The following is a 25110-nucleotide window of genomic DNA, read 5'->3' on the forward strand; positions in this document are numbered from 1 at the left end:
GTGAACACCAACTATTAGGAAATAACCTTTCTGTATAGGTGGGTTATACTTGCAGATTCAATTATTTTAAGTTCCTGGGTGCAGCAATTCATTTGGGTACTCCTGCATCTAACCTTTAAGTGCTTTATAAACAAGATGGAAGGGTTTGGATTTGATCTGCTGCTCGACATGCAGCCAGTGCGCTGACATATTGGATGACGTGGGGTGCACTTTGTAACTTGCCAATCTCTTTGCCTTGCAGACCTCTGTGAATGCTGGTTTCCATTACAGTAGTTGATGGGCTTGCAATCCACAGTGAGGACGAGGGCGCCTATAAGCAAGCGGTAGAATCGAACCGGCGAAGTGTAGCTAAAAGACAAACTAGTTTTGAATTTGGTCCACCTTCCTAGCAGTATTTTAAACCTAGATAGAGTAGTTAAATGGACTGGCTGCTTATTCTGCACAAAAAGGTCCTCCCTATTTCGCTTAGAGGTTAGCATGGCAAAACTACTGTAGTTGAACCTAAAACACTGGCTATACCATTGGCTTACGTACAGAGAAGCACTGATCTGTGGCTGAGTACATTATTTGAAGATGAGCAATCCTCGGTTTTCAGGATAAATGGATGTTTAGTAATATGCTATTATGTGTTTTAGCTTAGAAAAAGTTTATAATCCTTTCACAAACTTAAAAAAGAAACAAATTCCTTTGCATTCCATCTTGCCCTATAATTCAACATTTCATTTACTAAAAGAGTTCAAACAGTTCCCAATTTACATAATACAATTTAAATAAATGCATGTAATGCTAAAATTAAACATACGTTGTCTCCCCACTTCAATCTAACCCACAATAAATCACTCTATCGTTCCAAAACCAATTTCCGAGGTCTACAGTTTTAAACGCATAACACTCCCAAGACCAGATGCTTCAAAGTTTCCTTAAAGGGGCCCCCCCAAAAAACCTAGTGCGAGTCTTGACCTGTTTTTTCCCATTTACTTTTTCATTCGGTATTAGCCTATCTGGCCGTGGCAAACTGACCGAATGACCAATCTGGTTGAATATGGTATGGGTTATTTGGCCTTTGGGACAATTTGGTTGCATATATTGCTACATACCAACCCTGGAGAGCGGGGGTTGTGCGGGTGTCCCCCTGCTATCCAGGTTTGGTATTTAGCAATATTGGGGGGAGCATGGGTGTCCCCCTCTTCCTTAAAAGTGGAGGCAGGGGAAAAAACAAAAAAAGCTTATGCGTTTAAATTGGGCACCGACCGATTTGGTTTACGTTCAGTTTGCCACAATCAGTTTGCATTCGATCAAACATACCCAAACCTTTTATTCCAGAGTTAGACACTGATTTAAACGGAACCGCAGGTATACCACACATACTTTAGGACAAGGAAACATAAGCACATACTTTGGTAATTAGGTACTCTTCCTTGGGAATTTTCTATACAGTAAATATTTTGCCAACAAATCTACAGTTTCTGCCCTGTCAAAAATGAATATTTTCTTTTTTACACCATTAGGTGTCATTTCTAGCTCTTTGCAAGAGTCACCAAAGAACTGGAAGTTTCTACACACATTAAACCTGAATTCATTGAGGGATACCGCCGAAGCTATTTTTATGTTTATGCCAAGTGCCTGGTAGAGTGAGTTGTTTGGAGGAGATGCACATTTTTCAAACTGGAACATCTTCCTTCATAGAGCCCTTCTTGCCAGTGAAATTAGCCCAAACTCATGCCTGATAATGGCATTTAGAACAGAGTTCGCCGACCCCAAAGTTTTCTTCCAAAGTATACCCTACAAGGAGTTTAAGTAGGAGCCTGCATCAGCCAGTGTGATAGGTTAAGGGAAGGGAAGGGAAGGGAAGGAAGGGAAGGGAAGGAAGGAAGGAAATTGTTGTTTGAGGTGCATTTGCAGAAAAGAGTTGGCTCCCTATGTAACTCTATAGGTGTCTTGTCAAATGGAATGATATCTGCAAATGTGAGCCAATTTAGGCTTAGTTTGCCCATTCTGACAGGGTTTGTGACCCCCGTGTTCCAGAGACCCTCAAGATAAGCAATGTTTTAGGTTGAACAGGGTCGGGTCAAACACACACCCTTTCTTAGTTCAACAGAGGCCCACCCACGCAAAGGAGCCCTTATAAATGCCAGGTCCCTGGTTGCCCATGCAAAGGCATTTCCAACCTCATACTAGCAGAAAACTTGGACTTCTTGCCATATCTGAAGCATGGCTACATGATGCGACAGGACCACTACTCTCGCTAGCTGTCCCTGATGGTTACACTATACTCGGACAGGACAGAGATAAAATATGAGGAAGAGGTATTACCATTATATCCAAAACCAGTCTTTCGAAGGGATTGTCCTCCAACGTATTCCTTATCTTTGATAATACGTTTCCAGCTTGCTGACCTCAGACATTTTTTCTGTAGAGGGCGCTGTGCATCGACGTCCGCCGAGTCGATGTCCCTCGACGGCCACCGTATCGGCACCGACGTCACCATGCCCATGAATAGCCACGCGCTGCATCCGTTGCTCAGTTCCGTTTTTCCGCGCTTCGTGGGGCCTCGGAACGTCGTTGCCCAGTTCAGTCAGGATAACTCTATATCTACTCGAATAATACCTACTCGTTCTCGATGGCATCTTCATCGGAACCGACGACGCTGCGATCCGGCTTCAAGAAATGTCGAGACTGCGGTAAAAAAAATGTCGATAATGGATCCACACAGGATCTGCTTGTGGTGCTTGGGAGCCGAGCACCATTGTTCGGAGTGTGAGGACTGCATGTCCATGATGGCGAAAGCCTTGAAGGAGCGCAAGGGGAAGCTCTAGCGAGGTAAGTCAGTCAAAACCTCCTCGAAGGTTTCTTCGGCTGAGTCAAGGCATTCGTCTCCTCGCCGTCAAACATTCCCATTCTAGATCTCAAAGTAGCTCCCACCATTCGTCGAGATCAAGACACTCAAAAAAGAGACGTCAAAGATCCCCTTCCTCGTCTTCTGTTTCCCCAGAAAGGGTCTCCTGTCCACACAAAACACAGCTCTCAGGCTGAGTGGGAGGAATTCAGAAAGCAAATGTTAAGCGTCTTCGAGAACGCGGCCTCGACCCCCTCGAAGACAGCTGAGGGTGATAACCCGGGTGCAGCACCCGGCGAAACATTCCACCCGAGAGCGCCACGAGCCATCGGGTAAGAAGGCACCATCTTCGTCGTCGAGGATTCCTTCGACGCACGGATCGGCGCCATCAACGCCGTTGTCGAAGGGTTCCTCGACGCATCGGTCGATCGACTCGACGCCATCGTCCACGCCGATGAAAGAGAAGACCAAGGCTACTCCACAGCCAACGGTGATTCCAAGGGCCTCCGGCGCGACGCCGAGACAGTCGTCGATGTCCTCGAGTAGGATCCCGATCCTCTCGAGTTCTTAGAGACCCCTTCCAGTTTTTTCGGCGCCTTCGAAGCCTGTCACATCGGCGTCGACGACATTGTTTTCTCGCCCAATAATGACGAGTTTGGCTCCTTCTGCCTTAGAGATGGGTTTTACACCATTTCAGAGGTCAGAGTACCCTGGACTATCTTCAATTTATGAAGAGGGGGAAGATTCTGACCAGGAAACATTTGGGTTACAGAGGACTACACTGCCTATTTCAGAGGATTTCACCTCTGAGGAAAGAAGACTGAAGGACCTACAGGAGTCACTACATGAGGCAAGTGGGTTGGACACTTCTAAAGTGCAGACTTCTAAAGCATCAGCAAAATCTTTAGGAACTGCTATCCGCCAAACCCCTTTTCGCCCCTCAGGAACCTCTGGGAGAGGAAAGTCCTTTCGCTATTATTCCGCATTCGGGAAAGGCAGAGGACAGCCCGCTCAGAGGCCAAAGGAGATCCACCTGAGGTAGACTGGTCAAAGGTACTAAGGCCGCAGCAGCAGCAGGTGCCTCTTTACCCTCGGCATCTGCATCAGCCTCCCCCAAACCACTCTGAGGCCTTTCCACACAATACACCTGTAGGGGGCAGGTTAACTCACCATCTGACGGAATGGCAGGCTATAACGTCAGATGCTTGGGCATTGGAGACAGTTGCCCAGGGTTACTGCCTACCCTTTCTACACATCCCTCAGAGTCATCCACCGGGGAACAGCTCTCTAAAAGTTCCAGATCCACTCCTCTTGCAGGAAATTGTAGACCTGCTAGAGAACGGTGCCATAGAACCGGTACCTGTAGCGGACAGCAACAAGGGCTGGTTCTCTTCTCCCCCCCTCCCCCCCCACCCTCCCTCCCCTACTTTCTCATACCAAAGAAGGACGGAGGACTGAGACCCATCCTGGACTTACGAGAATTGAACATGTTCCTCAGGAAGGACAAGTTCAAGATAGTAACTCTCTCTCAGATCCTTCAGGCCCTCCAGCTCCAGCACTGGCTGGTATCTCTGGACCTTCAGGATGCTTCTTTCCATGTGCCAATCCATCTCCAACACAGGAAATACCTGAGGTTCGCAATTGGCGACTCTCATTATCAATTTCGAGTTCTGCCATTTGGGCTGACCTCCACCCCGAGGGTCTTCACCAAGCTGATGTCGGTAGTGGCGGCGAGTCTAAGGAGGGAAGGGATCCACGTCTACCCCTACCTGGACGATTGGCTGATCAGGGCTGTATCTTCGAAACAGGCCCAGGCCCGGCTAGATTATGTCTGCCACTTCCTTCACAAACTGGGCTTCTCCCTCAATTTAAAGAAGTCACAGATGATACCATCACAGAGACTCCAGTTCATTGGAGCGGTCCTGGACACTTCACTGGGGAAAAGCCTCGCCACCAGAGGTGAGGGCTCCAGATATTCTACAGATGGTCACCAAGTTTCAAAATGCCCAATGTCTCCCTGCCTTCGACTTTTTTGAGGTTGCTAGGCCTCATGGCATCCTGCATCTTCCTTGTGCCAGAGGCTCGCCTGAGAATGAGATCTCTTCAGTGGGCACTGAGAAGTCAGTGGTCTCAATTCTCAGGGAGAATGACAGATCTCCTCCGGATTCCTGACAAGGTAGCCCGTGACCTTCAATGGTGGGCCTATCCAGAGAACATCTTGAAAGGAGAACTGTTTTGACAACCATGGCCGGAGATAACCGTAGTCAGACGCCTCACTCAAGGGGTGGGGAGCCCATGCGAACGACTTGACCATCAGCGGTCGTTGGTCTCTATCGGAGTCCAGACTACACATCAACCTTTTTTTTTTTTTTTTTTTTTTAAATATATTTATTGATTTTTCAAAAAAAAACTTATACAAACAGCATCATCCACATAGCAATCAGTTATATATCCACAATAACTTCCCATTCCCTCCTCCCCCCATGCGAACCCGGACCGGGGTTGCGCGGTCTGCCATTGGTGTTAGGGTGAGCCCGGGCTGTCCGGGTCATCACCTGAGGTACTGACTTCTTTAGGACGGAACAGGGCTGTCGTGAGGGCTATCCATTGCAAGAGGTCTTCCGAGTCACCTGTCTTCTGCTGTCGCTGTGCCAGCTCCCAGGCCCCGGTTTCGGCCATAGACCACCTACGGAGGTCTTCCCACCATGTCACAAGTCTAGGGGCCCTGGGGCACTTCCAGGCCATTGCGATGCGCCTTTTTGCGAGGATGTACATCAAGTCCTTGAGCCTATTGAGGGGTTTGTTTTTTTTGCCTCGCGGGTATGAGCCCAATAGACATGCCTTAGGGGATTGCACGTCTAGCGTTATGTCCTCCTCCGCCAACCTGGTCTGAATTTGCGACCAGAAGGTTTGTATCTCCGGGCAGGCCCAAAACATGTGGGTCAGTGAAGCCGCGGGTTCTTGGCACTTGGGGCACGGGACTACGCCGGCACCATTGAATCTCGAGATGACAGCAGGGGTAAGGTAGGCCCTGTGGATGATGTAAAATTGGATAAGCTGGAATCGGGCATTCCTGGAGACTTTTTTATGGTAATGTATTATTGTTTCCCACTCCGTGTCTCCGAATAGCGTGTTTAGCTCGGCTTCCCATTTACCCCTGCATGTGAGTTCGTTATGTGTGGTGTTGTCAATTAGGATCTCATAAAGCCTAGAGGTTTCATGTCCCCCCTCTGCAACGCCCACCAAATTCTCAATGGACTCGTGTCCGGCGCATTGGGATTCCGCTTCCGGCCATCGCTTCCTAAGCCTGTCCATCACCGCCCCATGCAAAAGGAACTGACCCAGTGGAACCCCAGTCAACTCGTGCAGTTCGGAAAATGTGTGAGTGCCCTGGTCGTCTATCAGATCGCCCAGGGTGGCAACACCGGAGGGTTCCCACATATTCCGGATCGCCTTCCGGTCCTCCGGTCTAGTGGACATGATGGCGGCTATAGGGATTTGTGGGGAGTAGGGGTCGGTCAACCCGACCGATTTGCAGGCCCGACTCCAGATCCGAGTGCCTAGGCGGATGAGGTATGCATCCAGCGTTTTAGGTATTGGTCTGATCCAGAGGAGGTCCCTAAGCAACCAAGGTGCGTCTGGGGGCTGCAATAGGCGTGTGTCCGTCGTGGCATCATCGGCCATCCACTGGATCACGTGCTTAAGCTGGGCCGCTATGTAGTAGAGCTCAAAGTTAGGGGTCTTCAGGCCTCCCCTCTCGTACGGTCTTTGAGTTACGTCTAGGGCCACTCTGTGCCTCCCCTCCCGCCATAGGAGTTTCCTACATAGTTTGCTCAGGTCTTTGAAGAAACGTTGGGGGATGTTGTAGGGGACGTTAGTGAAGAAATGTAGAAGACGCGGGAGAGCAACCATTTTGAGGAGTCCCGCCCTGCCAGCCATTGAGAGGGGCAATTTACACCATAGGTCAATTGATTTAGCCAGTCCCTCCCTAGCCCTGCCCGTGTTTAATGCGTGTTCGGCCTCGGGGTCCTGGTGGATCGCGACGCCCAGATATTTGAACGTGGTGGGTTCCCACTTCAAGGCCAGAGGGGGGAGGTGTTCTTTCTCGGTTCCACTAAGTGCAGCCAGGGGGAATAGGCAAGACTTGCCGTGGTTAATCTGGATCCCGGTGCATCTGTGGAACCCATCTAGGGTTTCGAGAATGTAGGGGAGAAGAAATTCGGGATCCCTTAGGTAGAGGAGCATGTCATCCGCATACATGGAGACAAGGTGGTTCACTCCATTTACCACTATCCCCCCGTCTCCATACTCCTGCCTGAGGTATGCCGCCACTGGTTCAATCGCCAGGATGTAAAGGAAAGGGGATAGGGGACACCCTTGCCGGGTGCCCCTGGCCAGACTCCATTTTTCCGAATAGGTGTTGTTGGTTCGCACTCTGGCTGTGGGATTAGTGTAAATGAGTTTGACCCAATTCAAGAAAGCCGTTCCGACCCCCATCTTGTCAAGGGTGGCATAGAGCCATGTCCATCGGACCGAATCAAAGGCCTTAGAGGCGTCTAGGGACACAACTGCATATTTACCGGGCGAGCCGTTTGTGCTGTGTATCACATGATGCAGCCTTCGCAGGTTCTCAGACATGGAGCGGCCCTGCATGTAGCCTGTCTGATCTTGGTGTATAAGGTACGGGACGGCTGTACGCAGCCTTCTGGCCAGTAGTGCGGTAAGGATCTTATTATCTACATTCAGCATGGATAAGGGGCGATATGAGCCGCAGTCAGAGCTTTCCTTGCCGGGCTTAAGTAAGGGGATGATGGTAGCTTCGGTCATGGAGTCGGGGAGGTGACCTGTTTCATACGCCTCGTTATATACTTTGGACAGTAGGGGGGCCAGTATGTCCTCATAGGTCTTATAAAATTCGCCCGGGAGACCGTCCGGTCCCGGCGTTTTACCGGAGGGCAGTGCCCTAATGGTGGCTGCGACCTCTTCTGGGGTGACGGGGCCTCCGAGGGAATCTGCCAAATGGTCCTCCAGGCGGGGGAGCCTGATGGCGTCCAGGGCATCTTCGATCGCGTGGTCTGGGGGCTGGGCTGGATCAGAGTAAAGGGTTTGGTAATATTGCTTAAACTCTGCGTTAATACCCACTTGCGTGTGAAGGGTCAAGCCGTCTGTATTACAGATGGAGCATATGGGGTGTCTGGGGGTTTCTCGTTTATAAAGCCATGCAAGGAGTTTCCCGGGTTTGTCGCCCAGGGCGTGGTTCCTTTCCGTGAATTTGGCATAGCTGAGCCTCCCCAGCGTCTCCCAGTGTGTTAGGCATGTTTGTTTAAGTTCAATCATTTTCTGCAGGTGGGCGGGATCAGGGGACGGGGTGGCTTCGAGGTCTTGGAGTTCGGTCTCAGCGTGCTCTAGCAGGGTCGTGACGGATTTCAAGGCCCCTCCGGCCGCGGCTATCATTTCCCCTCTAGTTACCACCTTGTAGGCTTCCCATGCTGTGCCCAAGTATCTGACGCTATCAATGTTGGTTTGCCAGTAGTGTATGGAGCCCACCCTGATTTGTTCATTGAAGGCTTTATCTAATAGCGCTTCGCTTCTTAATTTCCACGTCAGGATGGGGGCCCGGGGGGCTGTGGTCACCCAAGAGGTCATCAGTGGGGAGTGGTCTGAAAGCACCCTGGCCAGATACTGCGTATCTTCAAACCCGGCCACGTGCTCTTCGCTAATGAACGGGCAGTCTATCCTGGTGTGGACCTTATGTGGGGGAGAGTAGAAGGAGTAGCCTCTGATTTCGGGGTTTTGCGCTCTCCACAGGTCTTTCAGGGCATATTGCTGTGTGAGGGCGTTCAGTATCTTGGCGGGTGGGGAGGGGTCGCCATGCTTGCCATCCGATCTATCTATGCGAGGGTTTAAGGTACAGTTGTTGTCGCCTCCCCATATCGTTATACATTCGTTACTCGGGGACAGCCGGGCGTACAACGAACGAAAGAAAACAGTGGCATCATGATTCGGGGCATAAGTGCAAATCAGGCGAACGTCACGCCCCTCTATGGTGCCCTGAATTAGGGCCATCCTACCTTCATTGTCCGTCTTGGTGTGGATCAGCTTGACTGGGACAGAGGGGGCAATCCATATCAAGACTCCTCTGGAGTAGGTGGAGTAGGAGGAACCCACTAGGGTGCCTCGCCAGACCTTAGCTAGCGCTGCAAGCTTAGGGCCACATAAGTGGGTCTCCTGAAGGAGAGCGATTCCGACTCTGTGGCGCTTCATGTAGGCGTAAACGCGGCGCTGTTTGATGTAGCTGTTTAGTCCCCTGACGTTCCAGGACATGACTCTGATCCTCTCAGCCATAGTCTAGGTGTGGTCGTGTTGCTGTGGGAAGCCTGAGGTTGAGGTGTTCGGTGAACTTGGTCGTCCTAGTAGCAATTCCGCTGCGCTTGGTCCCGGTCCGGTTTATGTCCGATTCAAACTGTGATCCCAACTTGGGGTTCAGACCCCCATGAAAAACAACGTCTAACTTAACTACAAACACAACTTCAAACACAACACGTCTAGCGAGGTTGCCCTTGCTCTGACATCCCCGTTTCTGCCCCATCAGACCGAGGTCTTCCGGTGCCCTACGGGCGGGTGAGCTCACCCAAATTATCCTGGGGATAGGAGAGGGGCTACCTCCGAGGGTGTTATCAGGAGGTGCGCCACTCCGGTACCATCAGTGTCGCCACTCTTACTGGCATATTAATGTACAATCGGCTACTGCAGCCAGTAAGTGGTGAGAAGAGGTCCCTTTGTTACAGGCGGCTAGGGCCCGCGCTGCCTCCGTTCAATGTCTGGGATCTGTTCACTGTCCATCCATTCGCAGGCCTCTGCGGGAGTGTCAAATAAACGTGCCTTATTGTTGTGCAGGACCTTGAGTCTGGCCGGGTAGAGGAGTAGGTAGCGCAGGCCTGCCTCCTTGAGTCTTGCCTTGGTGTGGTGGAACTGGGCTCTGCTCCTTTGAACCTGCAAGGTGTAGTCGGGGTAAATTGCAATATTCGCGGCGTCCCTCTGTATGGAACCGCCCATCCTAGTAAAGGCCAAAATGGCCTCCCTGTCCCTGTAGTTGAGGACTTTGGCTATTATGGGTCTGGATGGGCTCCCCGGTGGCGGCCTCCTGGCTAGGGAGCGATGGGCTCTTTCTATGGTGAAGCCCTGCGACAGTTTCCCAGCCCCAATTTCCTGTATGAGCAGGTTCTCGATGTAGTTGATGGGGTCGCTGCCCTCGATACCCTCGGGCAGGCCGATGATTCTGATGTTATTCCTGCGGGCCCTTCCTTCAGCTTCCTCGGCCCTGTCTTCCAGATTTTTCACTCTTTGCGCCAGAATGTCCACATCCTTTAAGAGTTGAGTTTTGGCGTCTGTGTTGTCCCGGACTTGGATCTCAAGAGCGTCCGTTCTGCCGGTGATAGAGCGCACATCCTGCCTCAATAAGTTCAGGTCGATGGCGACCGCGTCTATTTTGTCCTCCATGGTTTTCTGGAGTGTCTTGATGGCCTCTAGCAGTTGGGAGTTGGCCGGCTCGGGCCTCTCGGAGCCCGACGCCTCCCCAGGGGCTGGAGCCTCCCTGGGTTCGGTCGCTCCAGCGGCCGCGAAGGACTCCATGGTGGTTTGGCGGTGCTTGCTACGGGCGCCCTTAGTGGACATGTCCTGTCCGCGGGATCTGCCAGGGCACTATACGGTTCACTGGCGCCGGCGTGAGATGCTTCGTGAGGGGGGGTTGTATGTTGTCCGGGCAGTATCGATGGGCCGCTCGGCAGGGCGGTCGGGCCCAATCCTGCCGCAAGGCTCCTCGCTCCGGGCCCAGCAGGGGTGCAGTTAAGGCCGCTCCAGGTGCCCCCCCTCCGACTCCTTACCGCGCTTCCTCGGGACGCTGGAGCGTGAGTCTCAGCTTAGGCCACCGCCGCCGCTTCAGTCCGAGTTCCACTAAGGCAGATCCCCGGTGAGCTCCTCTGGGGTCGATCACAGGGCTCCGCTACAGCGCTGGGCCAGGGATCATCATGGCCGCCATTTCCTGCCCTCGCATGGCATTCTGTTTCTTTTCGCTGGTGCGGGCCAACAGAGGGACGTGAGGTTCCCAAACTTCGACAGCAGGCGGGTCACACCTTCACACGACCTGTGTTCGTTTTACGGATGACTGCAGTCAAGTTAAGCGATGGTTGGCGGCGGATCCATAATCGTATCGAGCGGAGCTGCGCCGAACACGTCTCTCCTACATGGCGGTTAGCCACGCCCCCAGACTACACATCAACCTATTGGTGCTGAGAGCGATCAGACTAGCGCTGAAAGCTTTCCTGCCATCAGTACAGGGGAGAAATGTCCTGATGATGACAGACAAACACGGTGGCCATGCACTACCTCAACAAAAGAGGAGGCGTAGGATCACTGCCACTGTGCAGAGAGGCGATGCAGCTCTGGTTTTGGGCAATCCAAGAAGGAATCTCTCTATCGGCAGTCCACCTAGCCAGAGAGAAGAACTTGACAGCGGACGCTCTGAGCAGGCAGAGCACAGTCTCCCACGTGTGGGAGCTAGCTCAGGAAGTCCTTCAAGAGATCTTTGCCTTTTTTGGGAACCCCTCAGGTGGATCTGTTCGCCACAAGCACCAACAGGAAGTGCGATCTGGTCTGTTCAAGGGAATTCCCCCCGAGAGGAGCTCTGGGAGACGCGTTCGTAGTGGACTGGGAGTTACTCCTTTACGCATTCCCACCAGTCCCTGTTATTCCTCAAATGATCAGGAGGTTGAGAAGATTCCGGAAAACCATGATCCTAATTGCCCCTGATTGGGCCAGGAGAACGTGGTACCCGGACCTTCTAGATATGTCCATCTGTCCTCCAATCAGTCTTCCACTCAAAGGGAATCTTCTCTCGCAGAAGGGAGGTCGGGTTCTCCATCCAGACACCAGAACCCTCAACCTTCACGCTTGGCTTCTGAAAGGGTGAGGTACAAGGATTGGGATCTCCCTGATGACGTCATGGAGGTGTTGCTTTCGGCCAGAAGGCCAGCAACAAAGTCTTTATACCGCTGCCGTTGGAACAAATTTTGTAGCTGGTGTAGGGAAGAGAATATTGACCCTTTTTCATGTGGTACACCAACGGTGTTATCGTTTCTACTCTACTTGGCAAACTCGGGCCTTCAAGTTGGCACTGTAAAAGGCTATCTCGCAGTACTTTCTATCTACAAGCGCACTGCGGAAGAACCATCGTATTTCAAACTTCCTCTAGTGATACAATTTCTCAAGGGATTAACTAATGTTTATCCTCCAAAACCATTCCAGGTTCCCTTATGGGACTTAAATTTAGTCTTAAACTTCCTAATGGGCACTCCATTCGAACCACTTCACTCTTGTTCGCTGAGATTTCTCACGCTTAAAACTGTCCTATTGGTAGCACGAACATCTGCTAGGAGGGTGAGCGAGCTACAAGCTCTCTCCTGTAAACCCCCACATACAATTTTCCACAAGGACAAAGTTGTCCTACAGGTGAAGCCTAATTTTCTCCCAAAGGTGGTTTCTGAATTTCATATTACTCAGAAAATTACCTTACCTTCGTTCTACCCTCCTCACCATCCGGGGAAAGAGGAGGAAAGGCTACATAGGCTGGACCCAAGGCGAGCTCTCAGCTTTTACATCAGCAGAATGGCTAGGATCAGGCAAGCAGACCAACTGTTTGTAGGATACTCGGGTCACAAGTTGGGACTACCCATAACAAAACAAACCATTTCCAGGTGGATTATTTTTGCCATTCTGGAATGTTACAAACTGGCAGGGAAAGAGCCACCCCAAAATCTCAGGGCTCATTCAACCAGGGGTATCGCAGTCTCTTCGGCTCTCCAAAGAGGGGTACCGGTCCGAGACATATATGCGGCTGCCACATGGTCGTCCGCACATACATTCACAAAATTTTACAATCTGGATTCTTCCACTAGTCAAGAGACCAGATTTGGCAAGGCCGTATTACATTCGGTCCATCCCTAAAGGGATACATAACATTCTCACTCCCACCTCCAATTACATGCCACTGCTATGGGAGTCTATCAAAGATAAGGAATACGTTGGAGGACACAATCCCTTCGAAGAACAAGTTACTTCTTACCTTGTAATGTTCTTTCGACGGGATGTTCCTCTGTATTCCTCATCGCCCCTCCCATCCATCCCTGCAGTGATACTTCCCTTGCGGTTGCAGCTTACGCTCCTTAAAGGTCAATAACCAATTCAGGCATGACTTTTCTTATACTACAAAACGGAACAGAGCAACAGACGCAGCGCGTGGCTATTTATGGACATCGTGACGTCGGCGCTGATACGGTGGCCGTCGAGGGACATCAACTCGGCGGAGGTCGACGCGCAGCGCCCTCTACAGAAAAAATTTCCGAGGTCAGCAAGCTGGAAACGTATTATCAAAGATAAGGAATACGTCGAAGGAACATCCCGTCGAAAGAACGTTACAAGGTAAGAAGTAACTTGTTCTTCTCCATGACCAACTCCCCCACAAATTACGCAATCCTGCAAGTGCTCACCGTTAAACTCCCCCCAAATCAACTCACAGACCCTCACCATCCACTTAATTTACAGACCTCTGGGCCCACTTGGAACGTTTGAGGAGGACATCTACATCCTATTGCCCAACCTTAAAACCACCACCCAATTGTTAATACTTGGCGACTTCAGTCTAGGATTTAACGACCCGTCAGATAAGCACGCCTTAAATATTGCTAATATCCTATCCGAACTCGGCCTAGCCCAAAATATCAACAAGCCTACCCACAATGAAGGGAGAACCCTAGATTGGGTAGCTAACTACAGTTGTACTGCCAATATCGCCTCCATCACACCGCAATTGTGGACTGACCGCTACTTTGTGTCTTTCACACTGTCTACTACTAGACCACTCATGCTAGCCACACTTATCACCCCACCTTGTTTAACAAGGAACAAACAGAACATCACAGTGGGCAAAGTGATCCCTGCCATTCTCCCGACCCTTAATGCATTGGCTGACAACCTGGATCCAGGCACATTGGTCAATGAGTACAACAAAACCATGCTAACTGCACTTGACAACATTTCTCCACTTAAACTTAGACCTAGTAAACCTAAATCTCACCTAAACAAGTGGTTTACCCTCAACTAAGGGACTTACAACTCCTAAAGAGGAGACGTGAAACCACCTGGAGACTACTCCCCTCAGAGGATAACAAATCCAAACTAACTAAAATCTCTTCCCAATACAAAAATGAAATCTGCCTAGCTAAATGCAATTCATACAATGAACGCATCTCTAACGCCAATTCCAGCATGAAGGAATTATTTACCATATTAAAAGAATTAGAATCTCCCATCCCCACACCTGATATCTGCATCAAAAATAAAACATGGTGTTCAGATATTCAACAGGCACTTTCCAACAAAGTAACCACCCTCCAGAACAAAATAGCCAAAAAAAAGCCTCCCTTAACCAGCTACCACAACCGAACAATTCAGACCTCCCCACCAGTGAAACATCATCCGACTGCCCTGCCAGATTCCACTTTACTAAAACTTCCATACTTGAGGTAGAAAAAGTAATTCTCTCACTCAAGCCTTCCAATTGCCAAGGTCACCTATGCCCAGCTCAGATTATAAAAGACGCAGCAAGAGATCTTGCCCCTTTTTAGTTCCAAACTCATCAACGCCTCATTTTCATCTGGAACCATCCCCACCAATCTGAAGCAATCCTGGGTGCTCCCATTGTTAAAGAAGCAAACCCTAGATCCATTAATTCCTACCAATTACCGTCCCATCACGACTGTACCCTTCCTGCTCAAAATACTTGATAAGGTTGCTTACTATCGATCCAAAAATATTTGGAACGCCATAAACTCCTGGGAGCAGACAATCTGGTTTCCGCCCCCAACATGGGACAGAAACCGCCCTCATAGACTTGAAAACTCAGGTTGATGAGCTAAGAGACAAAGGCAAAACTGCTCTCCTCTTACTGCTAGACGTCTCGGCCGCATTCAATCTCGTGGATCACAGTCATATGTGGCCACCTGGTTTCGGCGGCCCACTTCTCTACAGAGGCCATTAGATAGATTGAATCATTCCTGAGTGAAAGAACCATGAGGGTCTTCTCCCCCTCATGAGCGGCTGACCCTATTCCTATCACGTGTGGCGTCTCCCCCACATTATACAATATGTTCACCAAGCCCCTGTTTGATGATCTGGACCTTCTGGGTATTTCCTACACTAACTATGCAGTTGATACTGATTCTCCTCCCACTTTCTGGGAATTACGACAAGGATTTGGCACTGGTGAATAGTGTATCTCATCATCCAGGCATGGATGGCCTCCTACGGTCTATGCCTGAATGATGGATGACAAGACCAAGCTTATCATCCTGGGCAACCACACCAACCTTAAGAAATGAGGCCAGGAATACTCATTCAACATTGACGGGAACCTTATTAAGGTGGCTAAGGAGGTAAAGACCCTGGGCTTTTACCTTGACCATGCCGTCTTTCAACAAACAGTGAAATCGATGGCCTCGGCCACTGCCTACACTTGTAAGCTCATTCGGTCCGGCAAACCATTCTTGTCAAATGATAACTGCATGATCCTGGCCAGAGCTTTAATACTCTCAGTGCTAATAAAGCTATTATTCAGAGGATACAAATCCTCCAAAACAAAGCCTTAAGAGCCACACTAGGAGTGACCAGAAGAGCACATACCTCAGCAACTAGACGCCAAAACAACTCGCTCTCGATTCATAATAAAATCGTTCTAAAAACTGCATCCCTCACTCACAAAGCATTAAACAATACCTCCCCTAGCTATCTCATGGATAGATTCCATAGAAGAACATCTACCAGACCTATGAGACTTGGCTACGCCAACTGTCTTGCTGTCCCCAGATTTAGGCTCACTAAGGCCGGTGTTGGTAGCTTTCCTGTGAAAGCAGCCAGACTCTGGAACTCCCTGCCACACCCTCTTAGAGAAGATCAACCTTACTTGACATTTAGACACAACTACATCAACTTGCCCAAATCCACGGATCTGTAGGTTTCACTGCTGTTTTATCTTTACCCTGGGAATGCCTCTGCACATTACCTCAAAATATTTCTTGACACATGTTTGCTGCATATTTGTATTTGTATCTCACCTGCATATAACCTACATATATGTTTTTATTCTTGCGTGTATCTTGTATTTCTGTACCTAAGCCTTGCACTTGCTTCAGCTCCTGCGCCCTGGTAACCCCGGGTCTGGTGCACATTAGAAATAAAAAAACAAATAAACACGGGGGACAGAGTGGTAGCATTTAAAAAAAAAAAGTACCCATCCCTGTACGAAAACCCACCTGACAGCATGAAATTACCTTCAGGACCGAGATTTGTTTAAGGACCCTGAGCAGTAGTGATGCAAACATTTTACTCGTGGCATCTAACGGAGCAATTGGCCTGACATTTTTGGGGTCATCACTGTTACCTTGCTTAAAAATGGTTATGATGATAGATTCCCTCAAGGTACTGGGGACCCTAAGGGTAGTGTACACCTGTTTCAATAGCACATTGTAAGGGAGGCATGGTATCATAAGTAAGGCACTGACGCAAAAGGTACCATTTTTAAAAACCTTTTATTGAAGTTTCAATGGGTTTGGCGAAACTCCAGGGATCGAGCAAAGCAGAGTCCCAAAACCGACGAGCCGCCTCGTCGGTGGCAACCTGGAGCGCTTTCCACTGACCAGCCGGCTCGTCGGTGGCACTTAAAGGGTTAATTAAAGCTTGGGGAAGGGAACCCCTGCAAGTGTTTTGTTTTGCTGTGAAAGGTCTGAGCCCAACAGAGGGAGACCGATGTGAACTGTTTAACGTGGAAGGCCAGGTGTGCCTCAATCCAAGTCTTGAACTGGTTTTGTGTTAAGAGCCTGAGCCAGAGTGTGTTATCTTGCCTACAGGGACCGCCTTACTCCGTGCTGTCCAGCGTGGAGAGGAGAGCTTTAGCCATATTTATTCTTCATATTTGAACAATCACTTTCCTTTGCATACATATTCTCCTTTTCACACTCTGTACAAGATATAGGGCAGGCATTAGGTGTTTTAGTATGGGCCATTTTGATTTGACAGACTCAACTAGGACTGTTTTATTTATTATTTGATGGTCGAGACTACTACCATCTTAGCTATAGGGCAAAGTAGGAGTTTCGCCAACCCCATTGAAGGTAGGTGCACCCACACATGTGAGGTACCGTTTTCATCGGGACACCTGTGGGAATGCGGGACGGTAGGCCATGTGGTGTTGGGGGCGTGTTTCGATGGGTGAGCCGAGCGAAATGTGCGGAAAATGCATTACCCCCCCACATTTCGGACTTTGAAGGGTTGTCTGGGTAATATATTCTGGGGCGATGTGCGCAAATCATAATTCTGCAGATTCCCACGGGTGTCCTCTTTTCGGAAATGCATGGGGTTCCCTGTTTTCCTTGGTGGCTTGCACACCCGAGGCCCATATCTGTATGTTGTGCCGGTCGGCAGAGCGTCTGAAATTCCGGTCTGAAAACAGACTTGGGGTTTTAGGCTTTCCCCTTGGTGGCCAGGTAGGTGCACCCACACATGTGAGGTACCATTTTCATCGGGACACCTGTGGGAACGCGGGACGGTAGGCCATGTGTTTGTGTGGTTTTCATAACGTTTTGACCCATTTGCTGGTGCCCTTTGTCACACAACCCTTTAATTTCCCAAATGTGACCTACATTTAGTCGCTGCTTTAGGCACCATACACTTTTGTAACCTGCACAAGTCACCTACCCTTGAAAAGGTCTGCCTGTGCTCTTTCAAAAAATGTATGCTTGCCGTTCCTCACCACACTGGTTTTCCTGATTTACACATGCTAAGTGCGCCTGTTCAGGCCGTGGGCATAAAACTCCTGTGTACCATGGCTCAGTGTTTGGCTTGTGGTAATGCTTGTTTTGTAAAACACTACAAAAAATGTGTGCTCTCCTAACTGCAAGAGTCGGGGGAATGTAGCAGAGCGTTGCTTTTCTCAGAATTCATAGAAGCCATTGCCGTACCAAGCCAACCATGTCCAACACATACCTTTTTTTCAGTCATTTTCCCGCTTTTCCCCCAATCTATGGCAGTTTCCCCTACCTAGTTGTTGCCTGACCTACGCAAATCACCCCTTCCTAAACTTGGAATTTTGTCTACTTTTCAGAAATATATGCATTTCCATCTTCAAAATCGGCTTTCCTACCCTTTTCTTCCATTCCGTCCATGCATGTCCAATTGGCAAAAATGGCCAAAATCGCCTACCTCTCACAAAACGGTTGATAACCACATCAAAATGTTTTCCCGTTTCCACTCAACCTGTTCTTGAAAGCCAGGAAATTGGGGAATTCAGCACAGCAAACCATTCGTTCCTAGCTCTTACAAGGAAAAAACCACAGGCTACTTTGTACATCAGTTTATTGGCCTTTTTGAAAAAAAATAAATTTCCCCCTTTTTGGTTATTTTCTCTCACCCCCCCCCCCCCCCCCCCTACAGCAACCTAGGATTCCTGGCAGAGATATCTCAAGTAACAAAAAAGTTACAAGGAATTGAATGGCCACATACCGAAATCACCAAAAAAAGGCCCTGGCACTGGGCAGAAATACCCATGGCACTTAAAGGGTTAACCTCCTTTAGGGGTTCCCATCCCCTAGTTTATTACACCTTCGGTCTCCCTCAGTCAGGCTTGGATCGTTTCCTGATGTCAAAGACTTTCAAATCTGTGTGGCTTTTTTTCTACAGACCTCTGCTGGACCACTTTGACTTTCCAGCTTTCAACTCACACTCATATGTTCAACCCAGTGCTTCTTGGTCTGGGTAGTTCACTGTATTATGCACCAATGTTCACCTTTTTACTCTTCCCCTTCTCTCAGGGTCAATTTCAGTCCCCTTGCTTTTACAGTTCATTCACTTTATTGCTACAAAGTTTTCAACTTTCACAGAGATTTTTGTGTGCGCTACTTCCTTTCACCGGACCACTCCGTTATTCAGTATCAGTGACTTTACAGCTATCGTTACTTCAAGGTTAATTTGCCGGTCTGCCATTCTTCGCGTCTCATCCACACGCGTGCAGCCTTCAATTGTGCAATCTAATGTTGCCACTTCTATCTTTCTTTAGCACACCGGTCTTTCACGTTGCTTGCCAACTCACTGGCTCTGTGCGTTTCTTCTTGTCTTTACTGTCTTCCAGTTTACACGTCACAGGCTTGGCCTCGCATCCCCCAACTCTGCCATTCACCTGGGAGGGTCGTTGGCGTCCTTGAAACACAATGCAGCCTTCTTGTTTGGGGATTCAGTCTTCTCCACGTGTCTTTCGCAGCCTTTTGGAGGCAACAACCTCCTGCAGGGAACTCCTGGGGTTCTACACGAGTGGCTCTCATACCTCGTTCCATTGCTCTGCTCCTGTAGGTTCACCTTTGCCCCGGAAGTTCCGCTCTTACTAGTATTCCAACTTGCCCAGAGTGTGTCTCTATGTTCCGCCTTTTATCCGTATGAGGAGAGCTAATTGGTATCAGATGTATGCACTTGGAGTCAAGTGCTTGACTTTGCCTGACACAATTAGCGGGACACGTCCAATGCGATGTGTACGAGTTAGCATTATTACTGTCGCCCTATTCCTCCGTCCAGTGTTTGTGGAAAGGGGGCGGGGGGAGTTGGAGAATCCTATGAAATAGGAGGCATCATGGGTATGGGAAGGAGAGGAATACCGCGTCTAGCCACCGGCTGCCTCACCCCACTCCCCGAAGACCCCTCACCCAGATTATCCTCCGCACTGGTCCACCCCCATGGTCTGGATCCAAAGGAGATGGGCGTGCCCTGGCCACCTGAGAGCGATCGATTCCCCGGGTATTAACAGGTAAAACACCCTTTGGATTCTCAACACTCGTGGGACAAAGCCAGATTTGCAGGTCGCTCTTAAACCCCACCGGAGGAGTACCATCAGGGCCCGGTGCCCTACAACTCTTTGCTCTCCGAATTGCCCAGAGGATGTCTTTGTCTTCCCACGGGTATAACCCTGGTTTAATGGTATTCATAAGTGAGGTGCTAGTGTCCATTACCTCCTTTGGACGGCTGTATTTTGTCTTATAAATGTTTTCCCAGACGGGCGCAAGTATTGGAGACTTCCTTCTTTCACTTAAGGTTACGAACTTCCCATTTATGGTCGCCCAGAAGTCCGAGCTGTTATCAATCAGTGACTTGAGAATTAATTGATTCTCTCTATTGAGAATTTCCAATTTAATTGAATTTAGAATTCCCATGTAGTTGGCCATAATCATTTTCTTTGCTCGATGATGTTACGCCCCCCAAATGCTGATTCTTTGACAGGTTTCTTAGGGCTCTTCTCTTTACCCTCTTTGCCTCTGCCACTGTTGTGTCATAGTGATACTGATGCTGCCTTTTCCCCCTATTGTTCCCCTTGCTCCCATGGGATTTAAAACAGCATATCATTGTATCTGTCTACAGAGAAATTGCACTCATGAAAACCCACGTTACCAACCAACCAACCGACTCAATTCAACTGTAAACTTTCTACACACTACCCCATTCCAATTTGCCGTTCAACCACCCCTGGCCACATTGACCAAGGCGGACTGAGGGTCAATTAATGTCTAGTCTATCCGCTGTTGTACACTTAACTGGAGTGGTAAATGATCACTACTGGACACAGGCACCACAGTCGGCAGATTACACAGAGGTCTCACATTTTTAGAGACACAAAAATGATCAATCCATGATAGTTTTAGTCCCCTACTCGAAGTGTAAAACCCCCTGCCAATTCCTCCTCAACGGGAAGACACAGATCAAGGTCTCAGTACGTGAAGTAATGATCCCACACAATTGCAGTTAATGCTTCTAATGGTATTTGAGTCTGTTTGTCTCCCTCCTGCTGTTTCGTTTTTAATGTCCTCACAACTTGCCTTTAGATCACCACCCACAACAACTGTATGAGGTTTATTCTCCCCTAACCATTTTGTTAGTAGCTTGTCTAATTTGTCACGTATTTCAATTAGTTTGTTTGGCAAGGTTCCAGTACCCATTGATTATTAGAAACTCCTCTTTTGCAGTAGTGAAAGTCACACTGACAGCCAGAGGATTGTTACTCTGTGTTTCGATCTCGACGTGTTAACATTTCAATTTTAAATCACTCGCTATTGCCAGGTCCTTTTGCAGCCAACCCCTGTTATCACCAGTGGCGTTTTTTACAATAAGTGTAAAAGCCCCCAACCCAGAGTAACACACTGACATTGTCTCTTGGAGTAGTGCTACGTTAACCCACACAGTCTTCAGCATCTTTGATAATGTTTGAGTAACCACACACATTCCAAGAAACAAGTTTTAATGTTTCTCTGTAAAGACTGTTTTTTACAGACTTGGATTTGTTGAACATGTTGTTTGCTGCTTCCAGCCAGGACCAATCTTCTGCTCTTGTTTCCACTGCCGCTTCAGTTGTTTCTTTAGTTGACCTTCTGTTTCCAACAACAATGGGAGGGATAGTTTCGTTAGAAAGTTAGTTGTTACCGCAGGAGAGTTTAGGTCAAATAGGTCATTACCCAGAGAACGCGACACTTCCCTTTCCTTCCAGACAATTTTTCCTACAAGATTTGAAGTAAAGTAGCACATCACCCTCTCTGCCCCCAGTATTGAAAGCGTGGCTCTTTCAAAAATCATCGGTGCATTGGCCGTCGTACTGCGATTGCCTGGAAGCTCTTTAGTATCTCACCTTTGTTCATTGCACCATGTCTGTGAACTTGGGTGATCTGCTTCCAGCCAAGTATCTTTCCCATAAAGTTAGTGTTATTCTAGTTAGAGGCGCCACAGGTTGTACACCCTCAATTAAAACAGTTCTCGTCGAGCCAAGTTGCTTTTGGGGATCTTGTTCCTGCGTTAATATTTGTGCACCTTGCCCTCCTTGATTTCCTAGAAATGTAGTAATTTTTCTTTGTCTAGATTTCTTTTTTTCTTTGTTTTCTCAACACACAATGGAGGGTCTACTGTTTCAGCACTACTCAGACCCCGATCTTCCTGACGTTGTTCTACCTCGAAGAGGTTGGGCAAAGCATGAAGAAACTTTAACAAGCTGTTGCTTTTATTTGAGTTTAATGACAGTTGATTTTTGGTTCTTCTTTTGTCTTACCTGCAGTTTATTGATTCTTTTAGGCTGCCTTTTTGATTAAACCAGGTGAAATGATTAGCTCCTCTCCACTAGGGAATTTTCATTTGAAGCTAATGCTTAATTTTCTTCCATTTCCACCACTGAGCGATCCTCTGCATGCACTTATCCAATTCGAACAGCGGTCCAACAAAGGTGAGGGACTATCTGGTGACTCGCTGTGAACTAACAGTGGACAAACTGTTTGTTCCTCCGCTCATAAATGACCTCTGGAGCCAATCCCATGACTCTCCCATACAGTTCCTCACCGATTTTATTTAGATTTTACATTTTGGCCACTTGTGTGAGCTTACTAGATTCAAGCCCAGTTTGAATTTTGTTTGTTTGATTTATAAGTGACACAATTTTAGTATCTACTGAGCTCAACTTCCTTTTGATATTGTTCATTTGGTTTGAGATTGCCTCAATTTTGGTGTATACTGAACTCGACTTCCTCGTGCTTTCCACTACAATGTCCTTGATGTTATTGTATAATCTTAGCATTGATTCTAATACCAAGTGTAGTGCAGAAATTGAGGCAGGGCCCAGGACATCCACTTGAGGCAAGAATGTAGATTCTCGACAAAGAACAGTGTTTGGGTAGGACTTTAGTATAGGTTTTGGTCTTTCTAATGTTTCAAATTTATTTCCATGTGGGGAACTCTCAACCACTGCTTTCGTTGACATTTCTGTCTCCTTCATGGCTGTTTCCATTTATTGTCTAGTTGAAACAGATCTATAGCCCCTGTCCACTATTCCTTCCAAGTTTTTACATAACTGTATGAAAGAGTGGTCCAGTACAATGGAGTCATTAAAGATGTCCACTTTATCGACCTGGTCCCCATTTGTCACCACCTCTGTTTCAGTCAATTACCAAGTCAGTTACAGCTCTTTTGTCACAAGTCCAGTGAGTTTAATCATTGGTCAACTTGCATTGTGCATTGCACATATTAATATGATTCAATTTAATTTCAACAGTTAGTGAGGTGGGGGGGCGGTTGATGCCAACATCTTTTGGTGAACACCCCCACCCCTTCTCCCTCCCCCTCCTCCTCCTCCTCCGTTTCCTTACAGTGGTTTTGGGGTACATCAAATTGACCCAGGTGATGGATAGTCCACACTATTCTGTGTCTCCAACTCACATTGTAGCCTCAGAACCTCCTCCATCTCCACCCTCTCGTCTTCAACCCTTGGCGCAGCCAGATCTTTTGCTGTTATTAGCCTACCACTATGTAGTTTGGTCAAACTCGTGAGCAAGGATGGTAGTTACCAGGGTTTACACACAAGTCAGTAGCTCCTTTAAACACAAACCTCCACCGCTACTTGAATAGTAATTCTTAAAAGCTCTCCTCAAGGATTAAAATTCAAGTATTACAATGGAATTTCACTTGTAACCTGTCAGTGTTGTGAGATAGGTGGCTCAAAGGGAAAAAGAACCCTGCAGTCACCACCACTCCCAAGCGGCTGTTACCACCCCACAACCTCCACAGTTTTTCTAAGCGCCTGGCATGCAGCTGGAGGTCAGGAACTCTGAGCTTAACCTGGCTACCTCCAGACCCTCCTCCTCGTACGTGTTGCGGGAGATTAGAAACCCCAAAAAATTAACAACTACGGTCACTGCACTTTGCTGAAAGAGTCAAGGCTTCAGTTGCTTGAGACGATAAAAGACTGAAAGCTTACTGGTCTTAGAGCAACCTTGCCTGGCTCTCCTCTCTACCACCAGACTATAAGAGGACAGAAGCACGAACAAGAGCGCAGCCTCGGGGCCACCACTCAGCCCTCTTTTTCTATCTGACTTGCGAATGGCTCAATTTCCGCTCTCTCCGTTCCGCTCAAAACACAGAAGCTGAGAGGGAAGAACCTCTGCTGTTAGATGCACATGTGATATGTCGAGCCGTACCTCCAAGAGGCAGAGACCGGAAACGTGAATTACAATATAGGTGTATGCATTGCATACATACACCTATATTGTCTGTCTCTTCGTTTAGTTGTGAAAGTATCACAATTCAGTATTTAATGGAATTCAGTTTAGTACATTTTTGGTCACAAATCAGGTTGTCATTCATAATGCAGTGTGCCAAACCAAGATCTTTGTGATGCATATTATTTCACTTTAATCATGTGCAATTTGGTCACGTCTGTTGGCAATGATTTATTGATTTTCTTTGCTTTGCAGACTAATCTGGTAGCCTCTGGTGCTAATGAATCGGAAATCTATATATGGGACTTGAACAACTTTGCAACTCCGATGACACCTGGAGCCAAATCACAGGTAATACTTTAGTTTATTTCCCTGCATGGTACATGTTAGTTTTTCATGGATTTCATTATGCACCCTATTTCAAAAGCTTTTATAACTGTTGATTTTAGCGTTTGCCAAAATGGTCTGAATGTGCATTGCTGCTCTGAGACTAGACATCCATCAACGTAATATCCTAACTGTCGATGTAAAGTATTGAATAATCGAATATTAATGTTACTTTACACAATTGTGGGCAATTGTATATTTACTGATGGACTAACACCCTATCTCATACTTGATCTACAACATTTTTGCAATTAGTTATGTCAGGAATATTCGCCATTAACCAAATGTTGGTGGTTGTCCTATATGGCGGATCCAATAACCCAAAAGTATGTTTCACAACTTTTTTTTTTACCTTTTCCGGATGGGATTGGGGTAAATTCCTGAGTTGAATGGGTTTTTCCACAGCAATAAAAAAAGTTGGGTTTTCTTCTCTAGGAACAATATCTGAAAACAGTGTTGGGATTGGGGTGAGGGATGAGGACTATGAAATGTGTAGACTTCCAGATCTAATGGGGTTACTGGTCTCCCTCAGGTTCTCAATTTCTGAGATATAGTGCCTGACATTCACTCCAGTCCACTAATACAAATACATTTTAATTAACTTGCCCACATCCACACAACCTGTGGCAGGGAATTCTTTTTGTGCATGCAGGTCACAACAATGTACTTTATTTAATTACTTCATAAAGTGCAATGTACCCTGTAGGATATCTTGGTACTAAGAAAAGATTGAACCACGAAAGCAAATCGGAAGTCTACGGATCTCTAAAA

The 25110-nt window shown here is 47.9% G+C and overlaps 1 protein-coding gene across 15 annotated transcripts in view; it reads left to right on the forward strand.

The window, feature by feature from the left end:
- Positions 1-25110, forward strand: part of SEC31A (SEC31 homolog A, COPII coat complex component) — a 998112-nt gene that overhangs the window by 92417 nt on the left and 880585 nt on the right. For all 15 annotated transcript variants that reach the window (XM_069626136.1, XM_069626132.1, XM_069626133.1 and 12 more), the window contains exon 5: positions 24208-24303. In XM_069626136.1, the coding sequence (XP_069482237.1) occupies positions 24208-24303 (96 nt within the window). The remainder of the gene's footprint in view (positions 1-24207; positions 24304-25110) is intronic.

The sequence above is a fragment of the Ambystoma mexicanum genome, chromosome 6p, assembly GCF_040938575.1.
Source record: "Ambystoma mexicanum isolate Mex_15411 chromosome 6p, UKY_AmexF1_1, whole genome shotgun sequence".
NCBI classification, from domain to species: Eukaryota; Metazoa; Chordata; class Amphibia; order Caudata; family Ambystomatidae; genus Ambystoma; species Ambystoma mexicanum.